Source organism: Corapipo altera, unplaced genomic scaffold (genome assembly GCF_003945725.1).
Source record: "Corapipo altera isolate COAL_440 unplaced genomic scaffold, ASM394572v1 180, whole genome shotgun sequence".
In the NCBI taxonomy this organism is placed as follows: Eukaryota; Metazoa; Chordata; class Aves; order Passeriformes; family Pipridae; genus Corapipo; species Corapipo altera.
In genome coordinates, this window is record NW_020884915.1 from 7,107,407 (window position 1) to 7,129,716 (window position 22,310).

Genomic DNA, 22,310 nt, shown 5'->3' on the forward strand with positions numbered 1-22,310 from the left:
CTACATTTGGGGCTTGCAGTGATGCACTTGTGTTGATGCTCCAGCTGGAGCAAACGCAGCCTGGGTCTAACAGCAGCATTGAGGGTGTGGGGGGATGGAGCAGCACAACAGTCAAGGCCTTTGTTTTTTGTAAAATGTGGTGAGGGTTTTTTTCTACTGTTTGTCAACAGCTTGCTCTTTGTATAGAGAGAGATTTCCACTTCCCCAAAACAAACACTTAGCTTTGGACTTAACACAGCACAGTTTGTTTGGTCAATTTGTAAATGCAGCACAGAATTGTGTGGTGTTTTCAAACTATAGTCACTACTCAGTTAACTTGGTTTCAGCTGAAGGCAATGGTCCCTGGGAAAAGAGAGGCCAGTATTTGAAAGCTTTTAGAAATGTTTGGCTAAAGTGCTTGAAAATAAATGGATTAAAGAAAAGTTAATATATGAATTTCATACTAGAATGAAAATAAATGGATTAAGGAATAGCTATATGAGTTTCTGACTAGAATATTTTTTCTTAGAAATTTATCTTAAAGCTACTGTTGACAGCTGGGGTCAGTGTGCTGTTCTCTGGGAGCTGAGCAGGCAGGCTGTGAACCTGCAAGAGCTGTGGAGGCAACTAATCCTGCTCTGGGGGAGGAAGTTCATCAGAAAGTTGATTTTCTGGCTGTGATTCTTCAGCGAAAGCAACAAATTCAAGTTTTGTTTCACCTGAAATAGAAGAGAAAAAAGAAATTTGTGTTTGGTGTAATCTGGTTTCTTGTTACAATCTCTGGTGCACACAGATGTTTTTAAGATGCCACATGATGCTTTACAGGAGTTTAAACAGGTTTAATAAGTCTGGTCCTTAGAAAGAAAGGAGCACCAGTCCTGCACTTTGCTTACAGGATCAGGGCATGGTGCACAGCAGTCTGAGCTATTTATTGCATTCCTTCCTTCATGGATTCATCACCTTGCTGCCCTATTTTTTGAACATCATCCTCCTATGCACTGGTGCTCTTGCCAAAGTTCCCCCCAGCTGACTCTGCCCTTCTCTACCCCAGCCTTTAACAATCTTATGTAAGCCCGTGTCCCGATGCTGATCCCGTGACTGCAGTTCGCAGTCACTGTCACTAACCGCTGTGTTCCCCAGTTCTGTTCTCCTGCTTCCCTAAACCTCACCGCCCCGCTCGCTGTTCGGCCACAGGCACAATGCCCCCCATCCCTTTGTGTGACTGCAGGGAAGGGAAGCAGCTCTGTGATCCAGCAGCTCGCACACCCATCCAGGTGAGGGTGATGGCTCATCACCGCTGAGCTCTGCACACCCCCGGGACTGCAGGGCAGGGAAGGCAGCGGGAGAGCCGCAGTGGGTGCTCCAGGGCAGTGCAGCCCCCCCGCAGTCCCGAGGGACTCCCGGCGGGTCGGTGTGACCTCGCGGGACGAGCCCCGGGAGCCGTCCCGCACACTGCAGCGCTCCCGGCCCGCAGCCCCGCCAAAGGAGAGCTCGGGGGGCGGCTCAGACGCGCTACCGCACCACTGCCCTGCTGGGGATTTACTTACCGGGTTTTGGCTCTGCCAAACCATTAACGCTGTGGGGATTGTTGCTATTTTATTTCATGAGATATAGGTCTAAATATTTGTCAGACTCGAGCTCCTTTGCTTAGACTATACCACTTGACAACAGTAGGGAATATATTAATATTGCTGAGGCAGTTAAATTCATAGTTCTGTACTTAGAAAAGTGCATTCTGTGCAAATACTTCCTTAGCAAAAAAAAAAATTCCTGTCTATGTTTCTATTTTTCACAATGATTATTTATGAGCAAGGGAAAGATTTCAAAAACCTCAAAATATTTTCAATAAAAAAACTTTCAACTGAAACCTTTGTTCTGTAGTGTGCATGTCAAGTGCTGCTCCCCTTTGTATAGAACACTGAAAATTATTAGAAGCAAGAGAGTAAAACGACTTCTTTCTCCTTCATGTTTCTTTTTCTTGGGCTTAATAAAATTCTTGCAAACCCTATCCTTCCTTTCTTCCTCTCCTTGTCTCTCTGCCTCCCCTTCAGAGTACATTTCTTTATTCTAGCTTGATTGATACCTGAGCAAGTGAGAAGTGGCTCTAATGAACTGTTAAGCATTTAACAGTGCCGTGGTACAGTGTAAAAAGAAGATGCAGACCCTGAAATGCAGGCAGGCAGATGCATACAAGTGGCTAAGGCTGAATGTGCATCATCAACTTCGGTTTTTTGGGGGTTTTATTTAGGGCTTACCCATGCAATTGTAGCTTTCCAAACACATTTTGCTGGAAATGTAACATACAAAAGAGAGTTGTGAAACGAAGTTTTGTTAGCAATATATGTTTAGGGGCTTGAGGGAGGTGGGGTATTTGGCCTAAAATTCCATTTTGGCAGCTTTTCTACATGTTATATGCATGGGTTTTGTTTTGTTCCTTTTGCACTGTGGGCTTCAAGATTCCAACCAATTAATTCTGCAAAAAAAGCCTAATGTAGGCTACTCCTCAAGAAGGGGTCTATTTTAACATTCAGTAAACAGATAATCCATTAGGACAACAATATACATTGTGGCAAGTGCTATCCTAGGTTTTTTTTGTCAGCCCTTATTTATAGGCTTTTGATTTCGCTTCCCTCCTGTGGTGCAGTTTCAATCATTCTCCCTCCAATCTTTGTTCCCGTATTCATTGCAGGCTGAAAACAAAGTAAGAAAGAAGCTCATACGTAGATTTCTATTCTTGGCCAGTTCTTCCTCTATAGCCAGAAGGCGGTTGTATTTGGTCACCCTTTCTCCGCGGGAAAGACCTCCCAACTTGATAAACCTGGCACCCAGTCCAACGGCCTGAAATGAGAAAGTGTGCATTTTAAAACCCCACAGTTTGGGAAACGAAGTCATTTTTTAATTATTAAACAGGGTATCCTACTTCTAATTTAACACCCTCATCTTTCTACAGAGAAAAACCCTGCAATAAGTAGAAATAAAATCTCTTAATTAAAGATTTGCCGGGCGCAAGCAATAATTTTCACTGGCATATGAAATGAAATTTTATTTGCAAATGTAGCTGTAGTACAAAAAGACTAAATATAATAGTGTTAAGAATTTTTGCTAAAAATATTATTACTACACAGGAATGTTTTAAGTAACTCACAATTTGTTATAAACTAGTGCAACCAAACAGATCATACACAGTCTTGAATATACTCCCCGCCTTGGCAAATCTCCCGCGCGTTCTCTTTACACTCAATAACTCTCTGTGGGGAAAAAAACCAACTCTCTAGAAAAAACCCATTTTGTAAAACATTGTTTCTTTCTGAAGCACAAAAAGGCTTTCTCCTTAAAAAATTGTACATGTTAAAAGCAGTATTTTGGCAATTCTGCAATTGAACAGCTTTCAATACCTACCAGATCCACGAGGCTGTCATCAGAAGATTCTCCATCTGGGCTTCCTAATATGGTAATATGTCTCTGACCTATATATAACGGGAGTGAAAACTTTCATTAGCGTTCATTTTATATATTCAACACAAACTGTTTGGACTTCTCATTCACTTTTTACCCTTGGGTTGTCTAAGCTTAAATACAAGCAGGAGTAAACCAGTGAAACCCATTTCATAAAAATGTAAGCTATATTAGTTTGCTGCATTAACATTGTGCTTTATTTTCAGCATGGATAAGGAATATCCTCTCCTCGTTTCTGTCTCTCACTGATCTGTCTGATCAGGCTAGAAGGCTGTTCTATTTATTTTAAATGTACTCCTCAATATAGTAATGATTTTTCTTCACTATAAAAAAGAGTTTACAATCCTGACTGAATGAACTCTTTTAGTTGCTATTTACTCTCTTTGATATAGTGATTCTGGGTGTTTTTAAGGAATAAGGAAAGAGCTTAGATGTATTAAATTTGTTCATCTATCCCTTGGGTATAAAAATGAGTAAAGAAAAAGTGATACAAAGAAAAATCTTACATAGGAAACTGCACAAGTTCTTAGTACTGTTACCATGAAGGTTCAATAATTTGTAGTCAATAATCTGCATAAACCACAATTTTAAACATTTTGGACTTGTTTGGATTTTTTAATTAAAAATACTAGTCGTAGTCAAAATTCAGATTAATTGACCACATCTTTTTTATTTTCTTTAATTCTGATATCTAACTGTGTAAAACTTAGCTGCACTGTCAAAGGGCACCCACGTTCAAAACATCCACAGTGTATTAACTGACTATAGTTGAAGCCTTGAATGCAGTTTTAAGCCCCTGGACAGACATCCGTGATTCAAAACATGAATTTCAGTTTCTTCTGACAAATGCTTTCTAAATTAGAAGTGGCTATAATTAAATAAAGAAATGTAATCTTTACAGGTGTAGCTTGTAGGGTTTGAGAGGCAGCCTTTCCCCCCTCTACTCACCATCGAGAATTCCAGTAAGTTCTATGAGGTCTGATACCTTGGTTTGGTTAACATATTTCAGGACAACACCACTGCACACTGGTGTGTTTATGTTTTGGTCAGTTTTAAGTTTGGAAACACATGTGGCAGCATCTTCAGCAATCAGGTAACATTTGGAACCAAGGGCACAACATATGTTACTCCATTGTTCTCTGTCCTGCATAAAACAAATCAAGTAAATAACTAGAGTTTAAAAAACTAAACTGAATGAAAACTCTCAGGAGGTAAAAATAATTTTAAAAAATTAAATAAATTTAGGTTCAATCCTAAAGATATCCTTCATATAAAAATATTTTATACTATATTTTAAATCTGTCTACCTAAGAAAAACTTACCACTGGGATTTTCCCTGGATTTTAAGATTTTGTTAGAAAACATATATGTTAATCTGGAATTAATCAACACTATTTGCATAAAATATAGTTTAAAATATTTCAAATTAAATTAACTCTGGGGGATTGCTATTTTGATTTCCTTCCTGAAATTTATTTAATTTTAATGGACTATGAAATAATCTTCTATTGTTTTATTCAGATGTGTTAATATTTCAAGTGTCATAGTTATTTGAATGTAAAATAATGCAACAGGAGACAGTCATAGACTCAATGACTTGTATCAGGACAGGATGATCAGAGCTGTAAGACTGACACATAGGGAACAGCAGAATACAACGCTCTCTTTCCAGTAAAGCTCCATTTTTTAGGGTCTTTGTTTCTTGATTTAATGCACTGTCCACATGGTACATGGTACAGGGTAAATAAAGGACAAGGATATTTTAAAAATGAGAAAGAAGAAAATTATGATTTGATTGCTTTGTGACCACAGAATGCAAAGTTGAAAATATTATTTTTCTACTTCATAATTCTGCCAGTAGTAATTCTTGGTCTGTGTATCAGACAGAATTTTGTACCCATCTAGTTGCAATCTATATCAGGGTCCATTCCTGCACAGATTTCAAGCCTGTATGTATGTGAAAATGAAGTTTTGGACACCTGAATAAATGTTTAAACTTAAGCACTAAAGTGGTCTCGTGTCTGCCAATGAATTATTGAATTGGTACCAGAGCTAATCATCAAGGACCTACGGATCCAGGGCAAACACGTGGCACAGGGAAACTGCAGACTTGCGAGGAGGAGGAGAAGCAGAGGAGCAGAGGCATTTTCCTTCATGGTTCTCTGATTCCAACTGTACTGCACTATCTGTAATTCTCCTGCAGACTCTCTTACTGCAAATATGTTTCTTCATAAGGTTTCTCAAGGAAACCTTATGAAGAAACCTGCAGCCCCAGCAGGAGTGGGGAATAATCTGTTGCTTTGGGACATGGTAATTCAGAGAGTCAGATTGAAACAACACAAGGAGGCAAGGCCAACTAGAGGAAGGTAAGAGTAAATGCAAGATATTTGAAAAATGAACTTTTAACATTCTAGTTAAGGACAGAATCAGATGGATTTTGCAGTTCATCCATTTCAGAGTTATTGAGTCAAGCACTGGACAGATTCACAAAACCAACATCACTTTGCTTCCCCCTTCAATCACAGTCGTGTTTTGTTCATGAAAATGAACAAAATTTTTACTAAGTTTTGCAGCTGCAGAATCTAGGTTTACAATTGTAGGTTCTGCAACAAAGTTTTTATCTTTTTTGCAATACATGACTTAATCTTATGTATAAATGTAAATATCTAAGGTTATGCAATCTGTCTCTTTCATCCATCCATAACTTGATAACATGCTTAATAGTATTTTATTTTATTGTTGTAGTCGGTTGGCCAGACTAATTAATTCCTCTAACTTTGATCACAGAGGTAACTACATGGTATCTTACTACCACTTCAAAAATTCTGCCAAGCAATGCTGCCAGTGACAGCACTGTTCTGGCTTTGGTTATAAATATCCATCAGAAGGAACTGCATCAGTATTTTTTTTTTTTGTGATTCTAAGGAATATACAACTACGTCCAAACTTTTGCTTCTCTAATTTAATATAAGAAAATATTATATTACACTTGAACTTTATAGTTTTATAATTTGAATTGTTTGCATAAAAAGGAAAACGTAATCCAAATAATAGTGGTTTAACAAGTAGAATCACACAAAAAAAGCAATTTTTTATAATTCTTTAAAATATTTCTACTGACTGTATTCTGTTCAGGCCAGGATTATTTTACATCGAGAATTAAGTCAAAAGTATAGAAGAATGTAGAGTTATTGTCAATTAAAGACATGCAAATGAATTGTCAGATGCATTTTTATAGTGATATTTTGTGCTTAAAGACTCAAAAAACCAAAAGCCTTGTATTCTGCATATTTTGCAAAAATGAGAAAAGATCAGTGATGTGCCACTGAACAGTATTACCAGTTTTTCATGGGCTGCACTGTGGTATCTTACCTCTTTTCTTAAGGGATCTATTAATGCAATAATAAAAGGAAATTTATCAATCAGTTCTCCATACATAGCAACCATTTCATCAGGGCTTTTAAAAGTTCCAGTGAGTATTTCATATTTTCCTTTGTCCTAGAAAGTAAAGTAAAAACATAAAAGATAAGGAAGGTAAGAGCTTAAAAACCAGAGTACTAATGTAAGCATACACATGTGTATGCTTACATTTATTAAGATATGTGTGTTCTCCAGTCAGGAGGCATTTACTCCTCTGTTTCACTCTGTGTCTAAGTTGTTAGCACATTGTTATAGAAAACTGCTTAAAATGACAGTGGGTTCCAGTGGCTCATGCCAAAGTCTCTGAACGATGTCACTGCCAAAACCAGAGGGACCTTTTTCAGCATTTTGTAGGCAACAGTGCCAGTTTTACACTACAGTATCATAAAGCCAGATATATTTGAATTTTTCACTGAATCTCGCTTGCAAAAAATCTCATTTTTCACTTGCAAAAAAGGTTGGGGTTTTTTTTGGTCCTTATTTTCATAAAGAAAATATTGTTGGGGAAATGAGTTCACCCTCAGTGCTCAAAACCAAGACACTGCCTTTCCTTGTCTCTTTCCCCTTTCAAAAAAAAAAGACAAGTTTAAAACCAGTCTCATCATTCTGGGAATCACAAACTGCAGCCTAGGAGGAGTATTAAAGGCAAACTGTCACTCTGTGCCACGATACCCACTGCTTTAGTGACTTTAACAGTTCAGTAACAGAAAGTTACAGAATTACCGATAATTCAAGGGTTAAGATTTTGTACACTCTGTTATAAGCTGCAGACATCACAGTCAGAAGAGGAACTGCTTTCAAGAAAGATATTGGTAATGGAAGCTTCGGCACTGTAGAACACCCAAATACACAAAATCTCATGAGCTATTAAATGGAATAGGAAGTTTCTTTTTCTGCTTAGAAAAAAAAAAACCTGATTGATCTTAGAACAAGGGGCAAGAACTTTAAGACTTCATCTGGACATAAATAAATTGTGTCAAAAATATTAAAAAATTAAAAATTAAAAAGTGAATGTTGAGGCACAACGAGATGAACATTAATGTGTGTACAAACTTACCATAGAAAAAATAAATGGATATGTCAGGGTAGTTTGAAGAAAACAACAGATGTAGTGTAATATAATGGAAAAATGAGCATCTAGTGGTGTTAAGGAATTACAGAAGTATACTTGTGTAAATAATTTCTTATTCTTCATCTTTAAAATAAAGGTGGATAGAATAAAATTATTTAATTTATACCTTGTGGTGAAATTAAAAAAAAAAACAACCAACCAACCAACCAACCAAACCAGGATTTGTTGCTTTATACTTTAATTCCAAATTGGCTGAGGTGTAATGTGAAATGAAGCTGGTTTGTTAAACAGAGCATGCAGGAGGTGTTTACCCATTAAAGCAGTTTGCTATATTTGATACAAAGTGATCTGAAAAATTGTGTTAAATAAATAGAGAAAAGGAATAAACCTGGCTGATACAGGCAGGCTTATACCATTTGAATGATTCAAGTGAAGCCATGGAGGTACCAGAGACTCCTGTAGCAGGACATGAGCTGTAAGAAGGGTCTGCCTTGGCCCAGTGAGCCTCATTCTCACAAGGTACCACCAGGATGTTGGTACTGGGAAGGAGGAACACACGTTCTCACTGCTCCTGCTGTGTCAGGCTGCATATCCCATCCCCTTGCACTCCCAATCCAACAACATATCTGCCACACTTGTAGGACTGATTCAACCATGATTTATAAATGCAGAGGTAATTCTTTTCATTTGCTTGATTGCTACCTTAAAAATGGAGCTAGAAGCTTCTAGGTGAGTTTGCAATGCAATAATAAATAATGTTAACAAACAGCTACGTTCCTTTTGAAACCCAAGAAAATAGATATTGAGAAATAACTTACATAATCCATTAATTCATGAGCAGCACAATTTATTGCTAAGTACACATCTGTTCCTAGCTCCAGACCTATGTTGCTGCAAGCTGTTTGCATAACGAGTAGCAGTTGTTCTACATCATCATATCCTGTTGTTAGGCAACCTAAGTGTGATATTCTTTTTAAGAACTGTGGCTGAAAACAAAACAAAAAAGAATCACTTCATTTACAAACATATATATAATATATATACTCACTATCATTTCAGTCTGCATTTAATCTTCAAATTATAAATCTCAAAAATTGCACTGGCAGCCTTAAGGACAATTCAATTGCTAATGACTAGAGAGCTAACAGTCCTTGGAAATGTGTCTCATCATGTAGTTCTTTGTCCTGTATGGCCAGTACTGGTTTACAAGAAGATTTTAAAGGCACTCTTAACAACTACCGAATTGTCACGAATGCTCCAGTGCTGCAGACCACCCCTTTGCCAAAAAACATATTCTCCACTTTTAAACAGCTTTTAGCCATTTATCCTCAACTGCAACTTTGATATTGACTCTGTGGAGTGTTCAAGAAATCCCAGAATCTTCTGAGAATTCTAGAAGGAACAAACTTAAGAGAGGGGAAATACCTCTAGCCCAGCTACATGCACTTATACTTCAGGGACAGTATTCCTGGAAATGTGCCACAAGCCAAGTTGTATTGAGCAAATATTTCACATGTTCTTCTGTTGTCAGGGTTTTTTGTAGGTTTTTAAAACAGTGATTTTTAACTTTAAAGTCTGTGAATTTTGGATTATAAAGAATGACATTAAGTTGCCTAGAAAGCAGCAGGATATAATCCTGGGTTAGACTGGAGAGATCAACTGGAAGGCATCAGTTTTGACAAGAGCTAGAGAATTAACTACAGACAGAACAGGTACTTAGCTACAGAGGACATATGAATGTTTCTTCACATAAAAATTGGAAAGAAAACACAGGTCAAATTGTTATGAGATTACTTTGCAGCAACATGCAAGACAATCTGACTTGTTGCTTTTGGAGCACAAAGCTGCAGCAATGGACAGCAAGAAAGGCTGCAGTCTTCCTGCAATTAACCTCAGATTAGGTCTGCAGTTCCAGGTGATTTTCAAGGTATCCATATGTTGTGCCTTGTTACATTCCACTAAAAGCATTGTTTCTCTTTATAAAAACATTTTTCTCTATCTAGCATTTACTTCTATAACCTAAATAAGTTCTTGTTCACTGCCTACTTTGTAATTTTTCCTTTTTTTTCTCCCCACAAAAGTTAAAACTAACCTTGCGCTTTTATCAGTTTAAACTTCAGTTTAATTACTACCTCCTTTAGTATTCCTTTGTTGAAATGAATGGATTTTTTTCCAGAGAATGTAATGTATTTTTTCCTTGTGTATATCTTATGGAATTATTCTAAGGCCAGCACCTTAATGATGAAGAATTTTGTGTTGTGTAAGCAAGAATAAAATAGAAAAACTTTTGTTCATCCTTTCTTTTGTATACTCCACAACAGTGACAATTCTCACTTGATAATATTTTAATAATCTCAGATTGGAGAGAAAACCTGCATGGCATTTCCATCCCACAATTTGGAAAACTCACCTGTAAACCACAGGTTTTGAAGTGATAAAAAAAGATCATTCGAGTCATATAAAATAATGTTCTGTGTTCTATTGTGAGTGCTGCCCTTCAGCTACTGTTTTGTATCTGCCGTTATCTGTAACCTCAGACTGGAACTGGGAACTGGATGCAGCACAATTAAGAGGGGAGTTATTCTCCCAGGGTTGAGAAACAGCACAATATGCAGGTCTTACAGGTAGTAGTTTTATGGCCTACATAATCAAAAGGGCATGTTTCTCTGCTGGTTCTATGGGCTTGCAAAATGCTCATTTGGATAATTTACCAGGATTTCTATACAAGAAAAATCAGCAGATCCCTGAAAAATTTCCCCTATTTCCGCTATTGTTCCACAGGGAGGGAAGGTATAGTCAGAAGGATCTAAATTATTATGTAAGATATGAGCATTTGGAATATTTAGGTCTTGCCTTGACCTTTCCAAAATGGTGATGTAGATTAATGCTTCATTTCTTAAGAATATTTTGGTTCTCTGCTGTTGTTAATACCTTGTTGAAGGCTTAAAATGAAAATCTCGTTTCTTACCAGACTTTTCTTCCCTGAATTTTGTGCTCTTCCTTTTTTACCGTCTGCTGGTTGAGGACCAGGCTGTTGAGGGTGAAAGAAGAAAGAAATCAATTCCATGGAAAAATACAAAGATGACAGAAAGACCTCAGGAAAAAAAAGGAAAGGAAAAAAGATTGACTGAATTTTGGTCTAAAGAGATTACAAATATTTAAGCTAGGAAATAACTCCTATTTTTTTCTTAAATACTATCAGCAACTATCCAGTTTTATTTTGTGCTGGTGACTCATTTCAAATGTTTATTTCTACGTGAGCATCGGTCCAACCATCATTTGTTTTTCAAAACATTCTCACCCAGCCCATCAAAAATACAGGGAATCTCAGAAATGAGAATCTAGACTCTGTACTTGGAGAAACCCAACAACCTTGCTTTCCAAAAAGCATATGCACAAACCAAGACTGATATACTGCTAGAGTAATAGTACCTTGAATAAAACATGCTGTGTGTGAGAGGCATAGCAAGATCAGAACTATATATATTGTACATTCATTCTGACATGATTCACTTCCAGTATATTTCTTCAGGTAAACAGAAAGTCTTACTATGCTTAGAACAATGTTTTATTCTCTATTTTCTAATGTAGTATCACCAAATGGCCAATGTTTTACTCATCTGCCAGAGAAACACATCTTCTGTTCTGTGTCATGACATATAAAGGCTAAGTGTTCCATGTTTATGTTTAAAAGGACAGTAGAAAAGATCAAATGAAGTATATCACTTTATTAGTAGACATTTTTATTGTACCATTTTGCCTGGAGACTCCAACAGTCTTGTCATTTCCTTCTGAATATCCAGAACTCTTTCTATGCCCTGAAATTAAACAACAGTAATCTTCAAAATAAAGTTATCTTATTTCATGTTAGCAGCTTAAATCAGAAAACACTTATTCTAAATATAAATCTTAATATAAAGTCTTAAAAAAAACCCACAAAACCACAACTATTACAGACTCCTTAACACAGTCTCTCCACTCACAAAATGCAGCCAAGTGCCCAGCCATAAAGGGTTAGTAGCAGTGGAATGAACAGGAATATTTGATCGTGCTGCTGAATGGGACAGCAAGAAAAGCAGTCTCTTCCTCAAATATAGCCCTTCCCAAATCTAGCAAGTAAACAGCATTCAGGTCTGCATAATATCTGAGAAGTGAGAAGATGATAATCCCTGTTCACAATTGTGACTCTAAGACTTCCTAACTGGAAACTCTGAGAAGACTGAATGCATTTACTTCAGAATATTTCCAGGAAGCACGAAAAAAATCACTTTCTTAATTTTAAACAGTGGGGAATACTCCAATTAAATGAATCCATTGCTTTTAATGCAAGACTCGTTTTCTTTTTCAGCTGAGTTAGTAAAATTCAGTAAAACTCGCAATACTTGGTAAATCACAATTGAGATTTCCTCAAACTGTGCCAGTAAAGGAATACTGAAGGGGGCAGAAGTCAGTCACAGCTGACAACACATCAACACGGGAGGAACGGGCTGTTTTGAACGGCAGCAAACAGCTCGTTACCCTCCCATGAGCGCTAGGAGGCATTCTGGCTTTGAGTGGCACAGAATTAGCAACCTTATTAACAGCTCTTGGTGACAATTCGAAAAAGTTAAAGGAAAAGCAAAAAGAAAGAGAATCGAGCTCAGCTATTTGTTCAGGTCACCAGCATACAAAGCAGAAATCACAGCCCTAATGAAGCATCTCGTGCCGATATATTCTTTAATACAACACATGGCTAAACAAAAAGAGAGGGTTGATCCCATCTGTCTCACCCATCCTTCTTGCTCTTTGTACTCCCTTCTATCGTCACAATTTCATTTTAAAGCAACTTATTTCCACACATTTTATGCTTTCCTGTGAATTTGTTGAGTTTTGTTGTTTTGTACACTATATCAATCAACTGATACTATTTATAACCTACTAATGTAAAATCACATCCTAATCTCTTGTTCTGTAACACAATTTCCTAACATCTTCTTCAACGCACTGACTTTTACCTCTATACTAACATACATTTTTAACTTGAAATATTTCTGGTTTTTGTTTTAAATCTTCATCTTTTTGCTTGATTTAATATTATTGGTGTTAGAATTCTACAAATTTGACAAATTTAGCATTTGTTAAAACTTCGGCCTTGCAAGCAAACAAAAAAATAAAAAATACAGTTTCTAAGGACTATATTGAAAAGACCTTTACACACATAGTTAGTATGATGTCTGTAGAACACATTTATAAAAAAAAAAAGGAAACAGTACCTGTTTGAGTGACAACTGAACTGGTGGTATAAGCATAACTTCTTTCACTAATTTCAGCTTTGAAGGTGACATTTTTTCACAGTTCAGCAGAGTAACCATTGGGAGTGGTAGAGTCATTTCTTCAGGTGACTCCTGTAATTGGGAGTACCAGGTGAAAATGAAAAATGTAAAAATCAAAATAATTCTTATATATTTTAATTATCACACGAGGTTCAAAGACTGCTACAGGCAATGGTGTTAAGGGTGTATTCTATGAGATAAATTTCATGACACTGTCACGAGGCACTGCTGGCTTCAGAATTCAACAACTATGATAACTGGGATAAAAGAAACAAACTGGCAAAAGCCATATGTACCTGGTCATGTTTCAGCAGTGCAATATGTGAGTATAGTGGGATGTGGCTGATGGTGGCCCCAGCCTTTGCTATGGCAAGGGATGTTCCCCCAATGGCCAAGCTGCCACAAAGCACTGGGTCAGCAGGTTCTGCAGGGGGGATGGGTCTCTCTGCCACTGATGACTTCTTTCCTACAAGACAGAGAGTAGCAGCTAAGTATTTTCTTGTTTTTAAACACATGCTTCTGTATCGCAGTCATATGAGTAAATATGATATTGTCATTTCAGTGTGTACTCAATGTATTAACAAATAATAACTTTTTTTTTTAAAACTTCATCTTGTCAGTTGTTTTATATGGAATGACCTTACAAGCAAGCAAAGTGTCTGTCCTCGCTCTGGTTTCAAATTTATTTCAATTCTGTTTCTTTTGGAGAACTTTCAGACACTGAAATCTGTATTTTTATTTATCTATGTTTACATCCAATAACATTATATAATTTTTCAGGTTCCTTTCAAAAGTATGTTTTCAGTCTTCTTTATTGTGCTCCTTCAATTCTCAGCTTTCGCATAAACAACTTGGAAGACTACATTATAACCTACTGGGAGTACACATACTTGATTTCTTCTAATGATGACTGTGAAAAAAAATTAGGCCTATTTCAGCTGGAATTTCCAAAGAGAAAACAGATCTTTTAAATATTACACATCCATAGTCTTATTATATTTTCATAAGAATTTATTTCCCTTTCAGATACAGTAACTTTTTCCAAAAATGCTTAAAACAAAGCACTTCTCACCATCCTCTTTATTGGCTACAGTTCTTACATGAACATGTACAGTGAGCACCTACATGAAGCTGCAATAAGTGGTCTGATTCCCAAGTAAACCTGACTATTTCCTTTGGATTCTAATAGGAGTGTCATACAAATTCTGATTTCAATAAAATATAAATACTACAGCATACAACTGACATTTTAGGAGAAAATGTTCTTAATGAGTCCTTAATTGGATATGCAGATTAGATTATACATCTTTTGCATACCATACACAGATTCTATACCTTTTACATTGAGGATGAAGAGCTACACACAGACATCAGAGCAACTGACACAGGGCAGAGTTTTTCAGAGACCCTTCACCCTACACTACTTTGTAACTGGCAGAAAACACAACATAGATGTCCCTTCTGAAAGAACCTGCTGAAGTCACCATCTGTTAGTGCTCTCCTGTACCAACAAGTAGCTTAATAACCATTGGCTCCAAACAGTCAGGCACTGAGTCTAATAATAATATGACAGTCCATGTCATAATTAGTGAAAACAAGTAATATATGTATCAGCAGAAGCTTGACTGAAAGTGTAATATACACCAGGCTAACATGTGGGTGGACCTGACAACTGCAGAAGTTACATTTCAGGTCAAAGATGAACCTACTGTGCACACATCTAACATATGAACTGGGAGGTTTTTCTGATAGCATATGACAGTTATAACCAAAGTGATAACAAATAATAATATGCCAACATTTTCTGCCCTTACAATAAATGGCAACAAGACTTTTTTTTTCTGAGTTTAATGCATATATGGAGATAACATATGGAGCTTTCTTCCTTTGGGTTGGTTTTTTTTTTTTGGCCTGGTGTTTTTACCTTCTTTCTGTAGTCTCACATCATTTTTTTCCTTTAGTAGGATTGTTTTCTTACTTCTTTTTACTCTGTATTGCCCATCATTCCCATCTCATCCCCTTCCTTCTTTCTCTTTTGCTTTTCTCTGTATTTCCTGCTTTACTCAGTGTTAGAAGGAAACTTTCCTTCCTCCCTCTTTCAATTGTTTTCAACTTAATTCTATTTTTTCTTATCATTTTCATTTTTATTCTTCATTTGCATCCTCCTCCATTCCTATTCCTTACTTTGAAGAGTAATAACCTCCTGTCTAAGCCAACTGTAAAACAAAGGCAGAAACTCTGTTCAACCAATGCATGTGAATGATGAGAAAACCGTATTTTTCCCTCCCTCATTTTGCTGCAGAAACTGTTGTGATCAAAAAGGGCAGAAGAGAGTAACCAAACCCTTTGAACATGAGACAGTGTGTCATGTGTTCTGAAGTATCTCATGTCCACAGAATACATCAGAAAGTTATTTAGGACATTTATCAATATCTGTATTGCAGAAAACATTAAAATCAAATAAACAAAAACCTGTTTTTGCCGATTTTTTTTTCCCAGGTGGTGTTGCTGGGGATGGAATCTGTGGAGGAAGGGCAAGAGTGGCTTCTGCTTCTTCTTCTTCTTCTTCTTGCCTTTGAATATTTTTTTTTTCTTCTACCTTGTTTGTAAAGTATTCACTGAGAGAAGAGGCATAAAAATTACTGGCTTAAAATATTGTTAGACATGTGACAAGTAGACACACAATACAAGCTAAAGAACATGCTAGGAAGTGGATTAAGTGCATCTATTTGAGCTTCTGCTATTGGTTCACTACATGAAGCTGGAGAGGTCAGTACATTTATTATATCATTATTTTTTGGTAGTCATCTGCAGCACTGGTTAAACAAAAAGAACCACAAGCAAGTATCACAAACCTTAACACATGCTTTTTAAATCACACTGGTTTGAAAGTCAGCTCTGAACAGACAATCTTAGCATGAAAGATGTATTTGCTTTGCATGGGCAGTAACAGATCCTGGCACAACTTCATGACATACAACAGCCTGGCCGAGGTCGCTAATCCAAGAGCTCAGTTGTACACTGGTTATCCAAGTGGTGGCAAACTAAGAGGTGGCTCAATTTCAATTACATGCATGAACTAGAAACTCTATGCAGGGGTCACAGGCATCCAATTCAGGCAAACTGAGTATGTAAGATATGTAAAGTAGCGTAAACAATGCATTAAAATCTTATTTACACTCACTTTCCAATTGAGTCCTTATTCCCTTCATCAAAATTTTCCCAAAGCTAGTCCATGTGGAAGGCAATCAAGTCTGTTCTATACAGTCTGTGCTCAGTGTGGCAGCCCAACCTCTACCCCTTCCACACAGTGTCATTTCCCTCAGGGGTGCAGCTGAAGGGAACATTTCCAACTCCAGAAGAGGATGTGAGGCCATATTACTGCTCCCAGGGTGCAGACAGCCATACTGTTGCCAGGTGGCTTCTTCTAAGTGTACTTTAAAAATACATTCAAATCCATCTGTGACACTTTTACCTTATATTTTTTTTTTCTTATAAAAGCCAGACGTATTTCTTTGAATGGATAAATATGGCTGTTGTTTTTTACTTTGGGATGCTCTCAAGAAGAAATATTTATATGAAAAATAAACATGGATGTTTACTAAAGAAACTGTATTTCCAAAGAAACTAATTACCCTAGTGAGATGTCTTCTGGAGCAGACATCTCACTAGGAAGCTTTCCTTCCACCAGGACGTGAAAGCTGCACACATATACATGTTTTTGTGGATTAGCTCAATGCAGCAGACTCACACCCAGGCCATTTGCACCACTTGCCTTTTGCAGTGCCATAAACAGAAGAAGTGGAGTTGCAGTTTGAAAAAACCTCCTTACTAAATTAAACTGGCACTGAACGAATTTCTTAAATGTTGCCCTTGACTCATGAATGTGTTCAGACATTTTTTTCTTAGACACCCTTATTTTTGTATCCCATGGATGAAGCCTTGTAAAAACCAGCATGATTTTCATATCAAAATTATGAAACAAGCAGATAATAATATAGTGCAATGGATCTGAGACATGTTATCACCTAAAAATATAAAAAATAATAGTAGAAAACACTAAATATTCTATATGTTTTCCATTAACAATACAAATTATATAAATTACACATATAAATTATATTATATATAAAATTAGATACATAAATAATATCATATAAAATTATATACATTGTATTTTATATAAATTATTTCTATATTTCAAATGCATTTATTCGTGTAATATGCAAGACCTACCCAAGCATCTTATCAGCTTGACACTGGTCAGTAGGCTCCAAGTCCCTCAGCATTGTGTTGAGTGACTCATTGACCCATTCCACAGCAGTATTAACAGAGTCATTTCTTTCTTTTTCATCAGCTTCAATTTTTTCAGGTAAAGCATTTTCAGGTATTTGAGAATGGAAAGACATTACAGTGGAACAAATCCTCTGCATAAATAATAATTAAAAAAAACCCCAATGTATAAAGGTTTTAAACACTATTTAATTTCTAACTTTGAAATGTCATTTGAAAGACTAAGAAGTATATGTCCATACCAACTCTACAAGTACGTATCTCCAAATCTACTGCTTGCTCCACTTATCTTTTTTCATCCTGCACCTTCTTTCTAGCCTCTTATACTTTGGTAATCACAGACATTATTCAAGTTTTTTGATCTAAATTATAAGTACGTAGGCAAAAGCCTTCTGACAGATCTCTTTATATATATATATATTATGCTATTAGAATAGAATGGAGTTATTTTAAGGACCACAGTCATTAGGACATCTTTTATTGCAGCTGTTTGTAGCCTACCGTACCATGATTCATCAGCATTCATGCTTAATTCATGGTCAGTTACTGTTGTCTTAGATAATTTAAGCTCATCTTTCTGTACTGACGAAGAATAAATGATATTAAAAGAATTCACTTAAGGAAGACATCATTTCCAAATTTCACAGAGTTGCCTGCATTAATAGTATTGATTTTATACACTGTGAATACCTGTGAAGCTACTTTTAATTCAAGAAAGAAGGGAACCATAGTTTAACTGAGGGAAAGTAGAAATAATTACTCCAAAATAGCTACAGCTGCAAAGACAGTAACTTGAATATTTCAGGTTGGGGGAGAGATGCGCCACCAATTTTGCATTGCAGGTTCTGGAGGGATATGTTTGAGTTAACTATCACCCACATCAACCTATTAGCTTGGTGTAAAAAAAGTGCCTTCACTTATACTGTGCTTTTCACCTGTGCTGTGTTTTTCTGAAAGACTGTCACACAAAGAGAAATATAAGGACATGAAAATTAAAGAAAAAGGTAAAAGGAAAATGAACTTACAAGGCTAGTATGGGGTGTAAGGAAAAGCTACATGAAGACAGATAAAAACTTAATATACAAAGATGCACTCATATCCCACTCATAAAATATTGTCTAATTCATGGAAAAGAAAGTTTTCATAGTTGCTGCCACTGTCTAACTTTTCAGGACACCTTTTTTTTCTAAGTTACAATACTCAACTCTTGAGTCACAGGGATTTATATCTCTTTATGAAGATGGAAAATAAAATGTTCCTTGGGATGTGAGAATAGTACCTCTTCCTGATATTGTCCTATTCAAATAAATAAACCAGGAAGAAACAGCTCATACCTTCTCATAGTTTTTAACTGTACAGTATATTTCCACTTCTAATGTTGGCTGACCAACTCCATCAAGAACTTTTCTTCCAACTAATTTGCATATTGCTGGAGCTTTTGAATATTTAGAAAGGTAGTTAGCCTTAAATGAAAGAGAAAGAACTTCATTAAAAGTCAATTTCCAGGCAAAGAGATTTTTATTCCATGAAATATATTTCAGTCAAATCCACCACTGAACAAATCCATTATGGGTCACTCCCAACTCAGCATATTCTATGATTCTATGATTTATATGTTACAGCAAGTTTTGAGCCCTGTGAGAAAGGTGAAAACCGAGAATTCTGGTAGGCAGTTCACTTTCTTCTTCCAACATGGTCTTTAATGGGCCTGATGAACTGTCATAATCCAATATATTTTCACCTCTGTCCACAGGTAATACAATGTTGCTTTAGAAAATTGATTAAGTCGCTACCTGAGGTTTACTACATACTTCCTTACTAGTTTCATTATTTAGTCTGATATTGGAGAGTCACCAAACCACGACTTATCAAATGGGAAAAACTGGAAACTCTTATAGCTACATAGAAGAGGAACATGTCAACAACCAGGCAGAGCAAGAAGAGGTGTTACCAGTTCTAGTCCCTTCCACTGGCGATAGCAAAACACTAGATGGGAAATAGCACAAGATGGAACGAAATGTTTCAATTCCACTGGCGCTTTCCCACTAAACAACATACTAGAAGCCATTTTTTTCAAGAGTTGCTTGCTATTGTAGAGTTGGCAATTCTTGTATTGCCACTAATTGAGGTTTCATTACGACTACTGTCAACAATATTTGGCCAACTGGGAACAGATAAAACGGGTGTGACTCTCGACACTTCCCCTGAGGGCCCATTTGCTTTTCATCAACAGCTGCAGCTGAATAGCACCCAATCTCTTGTCACTGCTGGCCCAGGAGAAACACCGCTGTGCTGAGCAACCGTTTTTATTAGTTATGTCCATTTGTGCCCTCCCACTTTGTTTTCACAGAATCATAGAATCAGCCGGGTTGGAAAGGACCTCTGAGATGACACCAAGCCCAACCCTCGATCCAACCCCGCCGCGGTTACCAGACCACGTGTCGAGACAAGCAACCAGCAAAGGGCCCGGCTGCTGCTTGGCCCGGCGTCAAAGTGCCCCTGACCACAAACACCGAAACACCGCAGTCGGGGGGAACCACTTAATTATCACAGAGACGTCGAGCTCCTCGCTGCGCCCCTTCCCGGAGGGCAGGGACGGCGGGGACGGGGTCGGGCACTGCGGGCAGCCCCTCACGGCCCCCCCCGCGCCGCCCTCGCCCGGACGCGGGGCCGGCACAGCCCCCCCCGGCCCCCTCCAGGCGCTGCCCCTCCCGGCGCTACCAGCTCCCCGTAGAGATCCCCGGGGCTCAGCGGGAACAGGGCGTTCAGCGCCTCCTCCATGCGCTCCGGCACTCGCTGCCCCCGGTAGTACTCGGCCGCCTCCCGCCGCCGCTCCCGCCGCCCGCCCGCCTCCATGGCGGGGCCGCCGCCGCTGCCGGGCAACGCTCCGGGGAGCGCCGCCCTTCCTTCCCTCCCTCCCCGCCGCTCCCTCGCACCGCGGCCTCCCTGGGCACCGTGCCCGACCCCGCGCCCCGAGAGCTCTGCTCTCGCCCAGCCGCCCGGGAACACCCCCCGACCCAGCGGGGCCGGGCTTTGTTTCGCCCTGGTCCGCTTTGGTTCCTCCACACCATGCGGTGCTCGCGCTTCCCTCAGAGCCCGGTCAGGGCCTTCCAAGGATGCCGCGAGCAGGCACTCCTCGATTTAAAAAGTCACCGTGCAACAAAACTGTATAACAGTTATCGCCCTGAAAGAGAGACGGATTATGGTTTGGGAAATTTCTAACGCTGCCAAACGCGTCAGTAACTCGTGCGTTTAAAAGCTCTTTACTTTCAATGAAAAGAAACATTTCCCAGCCTAAATGGTTGTGGTTTTTTGGGGTTTTTTTTTAAGTCTGCAATTTCCTACAAAACTTTCACTTTGTTACATTGTTCGTCGGTAATTTTGTTGGAGTACCTGAAAATGGAGATACTTAAAAAGCTGTTAGCTGCACACTTCCCCTGCTCTAAAATCAATATGTGTGGACCTCTGCTCATTGTGTGCTCACTTCTCCAGGTGGGGTGATAATGAAGAAAAATCCCTACAGAATCATTTTCTTCTCCTTTCACATCCTTCAGAAATAGTACAGTACCTCTCCAGAGAGTTAAACCCTCTTTTCCTTGGAAGAAGTTTCTAAACTGACACTTCCCCTTCCTTTGAGGACAGTGGGCAGCAAGTACCTCATTAGATTTTCTTCAGAAGGAGTTAACAAGGTGGGTGGCTGCCCTTTGAGCTCCTAACTGCTCAGGAGGGGCTTGTGCGGTCGCAGGGCTGGGTGGCAGCAGTCAAATAGTGCCAGATCCGTGTCACATGCACAGGCTTGCCTCAGAAAGCTCCGGTTTAATTAAATAGTCCTGGAAGAACAGACCTCTAGAGGTGACAGTGCTGTTGTGGTGCTCTGTGAACATGATCACACACTAGGTAATGCAACCCATCACGGGAGCTGTACCTTCTGATACATTTCAAGGGCCTCTAGACCAGTTTCCCACCTTTTGCCTTCTAAAGGGCTCTAAATAAAATGCATTGCGAAGGAACATGGTGGTGATAAGATGAAGACTAGGGAAAATGTTGGCTTTCTCTGGAAGGAAACAGCAGAACTGGTTGCCCAGGATATGGAGGAGGCTGAGGTACTTAACAATTTTTTTGCCTCTGTGTTCAGTGGCAAGTGCCCAAGCTGCATCACCCAAGTTGCAAAAGGAAAAGTCAGGGACTGAGAGAATGAAGACTGGCCTAAGAGATGTTCAAGAACATCTAAGGAACTTGCAGGTGCACAAGTGCATGGGACGTGGTGAAATGCATCTGTGAGTCCTGAGGGAACCTGTGGATCAAGTAGCTAAGCCACTATCAATCATATTTGAGAAGTCATGCAGGTCAAGGGAGGTGATTCTCTCCCTTAACTCCTTTTTTGTGAGATCCTACCTGGAACACTACATCCAGGTCTGGGGGCCCCACCATGAGAAGGATGTGGGCCTTCTCGAAAGGGGTTCAGAGGAGGGCAGTGAAGACACTCAGAGGGCTGGAGCGCCTCTGCTATGGACACAGGCTGAGGGAGCTGGAGGTTTTCGGCCTGGAGAAAAGAAGACTCCAGGGAAACCTTAGAGCCCCTTCCAGTACCCAAAGGGGGCCCCCACGAGAATGACAGAGAGTTACAAGTGCATGTAGTGATAGGACAAAGGCTAATGGCTTTGAACTGAAAGAGGGTACATTTAGATTAGATATTAGGAAGAAATTCTTTACTGTGAGGGTGGTGAGGAACTGGCACGGGTTATCCAGAGAAGCTGTGGATGCCGCATCCCTGGAAG

General features: G+C 38.6%; 1 protein-coding gene across 6 annotated transcripts; it reads right to left on the bottom strand.

The window, feature by feature from the left end:
- Window positions 1-154: 154 nt before the first annotated feature.
- On the bottom strand, window positions 155-21,200 carry ENO4 (enolase 4). Of its 6 annotated transcripts, none has more exons than XM_027655180.1 (14): window positions 21,101-21,200; window positions 18,867-18,995; window positions 17,476-17,666; window positions 15,712-15,857; window positions 13,536-13,705; window positions 13,180-13,323; window positions 11,680-11,745; window positions 10,896-10,958; window positions 8,746-8,913; window positions 6,808-6,933; window positions 4,384-4,579; window positions 3,379-3,446; window positions 2,700-2,817; window positions 155-698 (listed from the first exon to the last, which is right to left on the bottom strand). In XM_027655180.1, the coding sequence occupies exons 3-14, from the start codon at window positions 17,646-17,648 to the stop codon at window positions 607-609; spliced, it is 1,530 nt and encodes a 509-aa protein (XP_027510981.1). In that variant the 5' UTR covers window positions 17,649-17,666; window positions 18,867-18,995; window positions 21,101-21,200; the 3' UTR covers window positions 155-606. The 6 variants fall into 6 exon arrangements, with proteins under 6 accessions (XP_027510981.1, XP_027510979.1, XP_027510982.1 ...); XM_027655178.1 differs by lacking the exon at window positions 21,101-21,200 and adding an exon at window positions 20,565-20,814; XM_027655181.1 differs by lacking the exon at window positions 21,101-21,200 and adding an exon at window positions 20,254-20,556.
- Window positions 21,201-22,310: the final 1,110 nt, after the last annotated feature.

Excerpts from the sequence above, each read along its gene's own strand:
- ENO4 (XM_027655181.1), bottom strand. The coding sequence starts at position 20,388 with ATGGAGGCGGGCGGGCGGCGGGAGCGGCGGCGGGAGGCGGCCGAGTAC. Across the intron at positions 17,667-18,866 it reads CAGTTAAAAACTATGAGAAG|AGGATTTGTTCCACTGTAAT; the intron begins GTATGAGCTGTT and ends TTATTTATGCAG. Across the intron at positions 699-2,699 it reads GGCCAAGAATAGAAATCTAC|GTGAAACAAAACTTGAATTT; the intron begins GTATGAGCTTCT and ends CTTCTATTTCAG.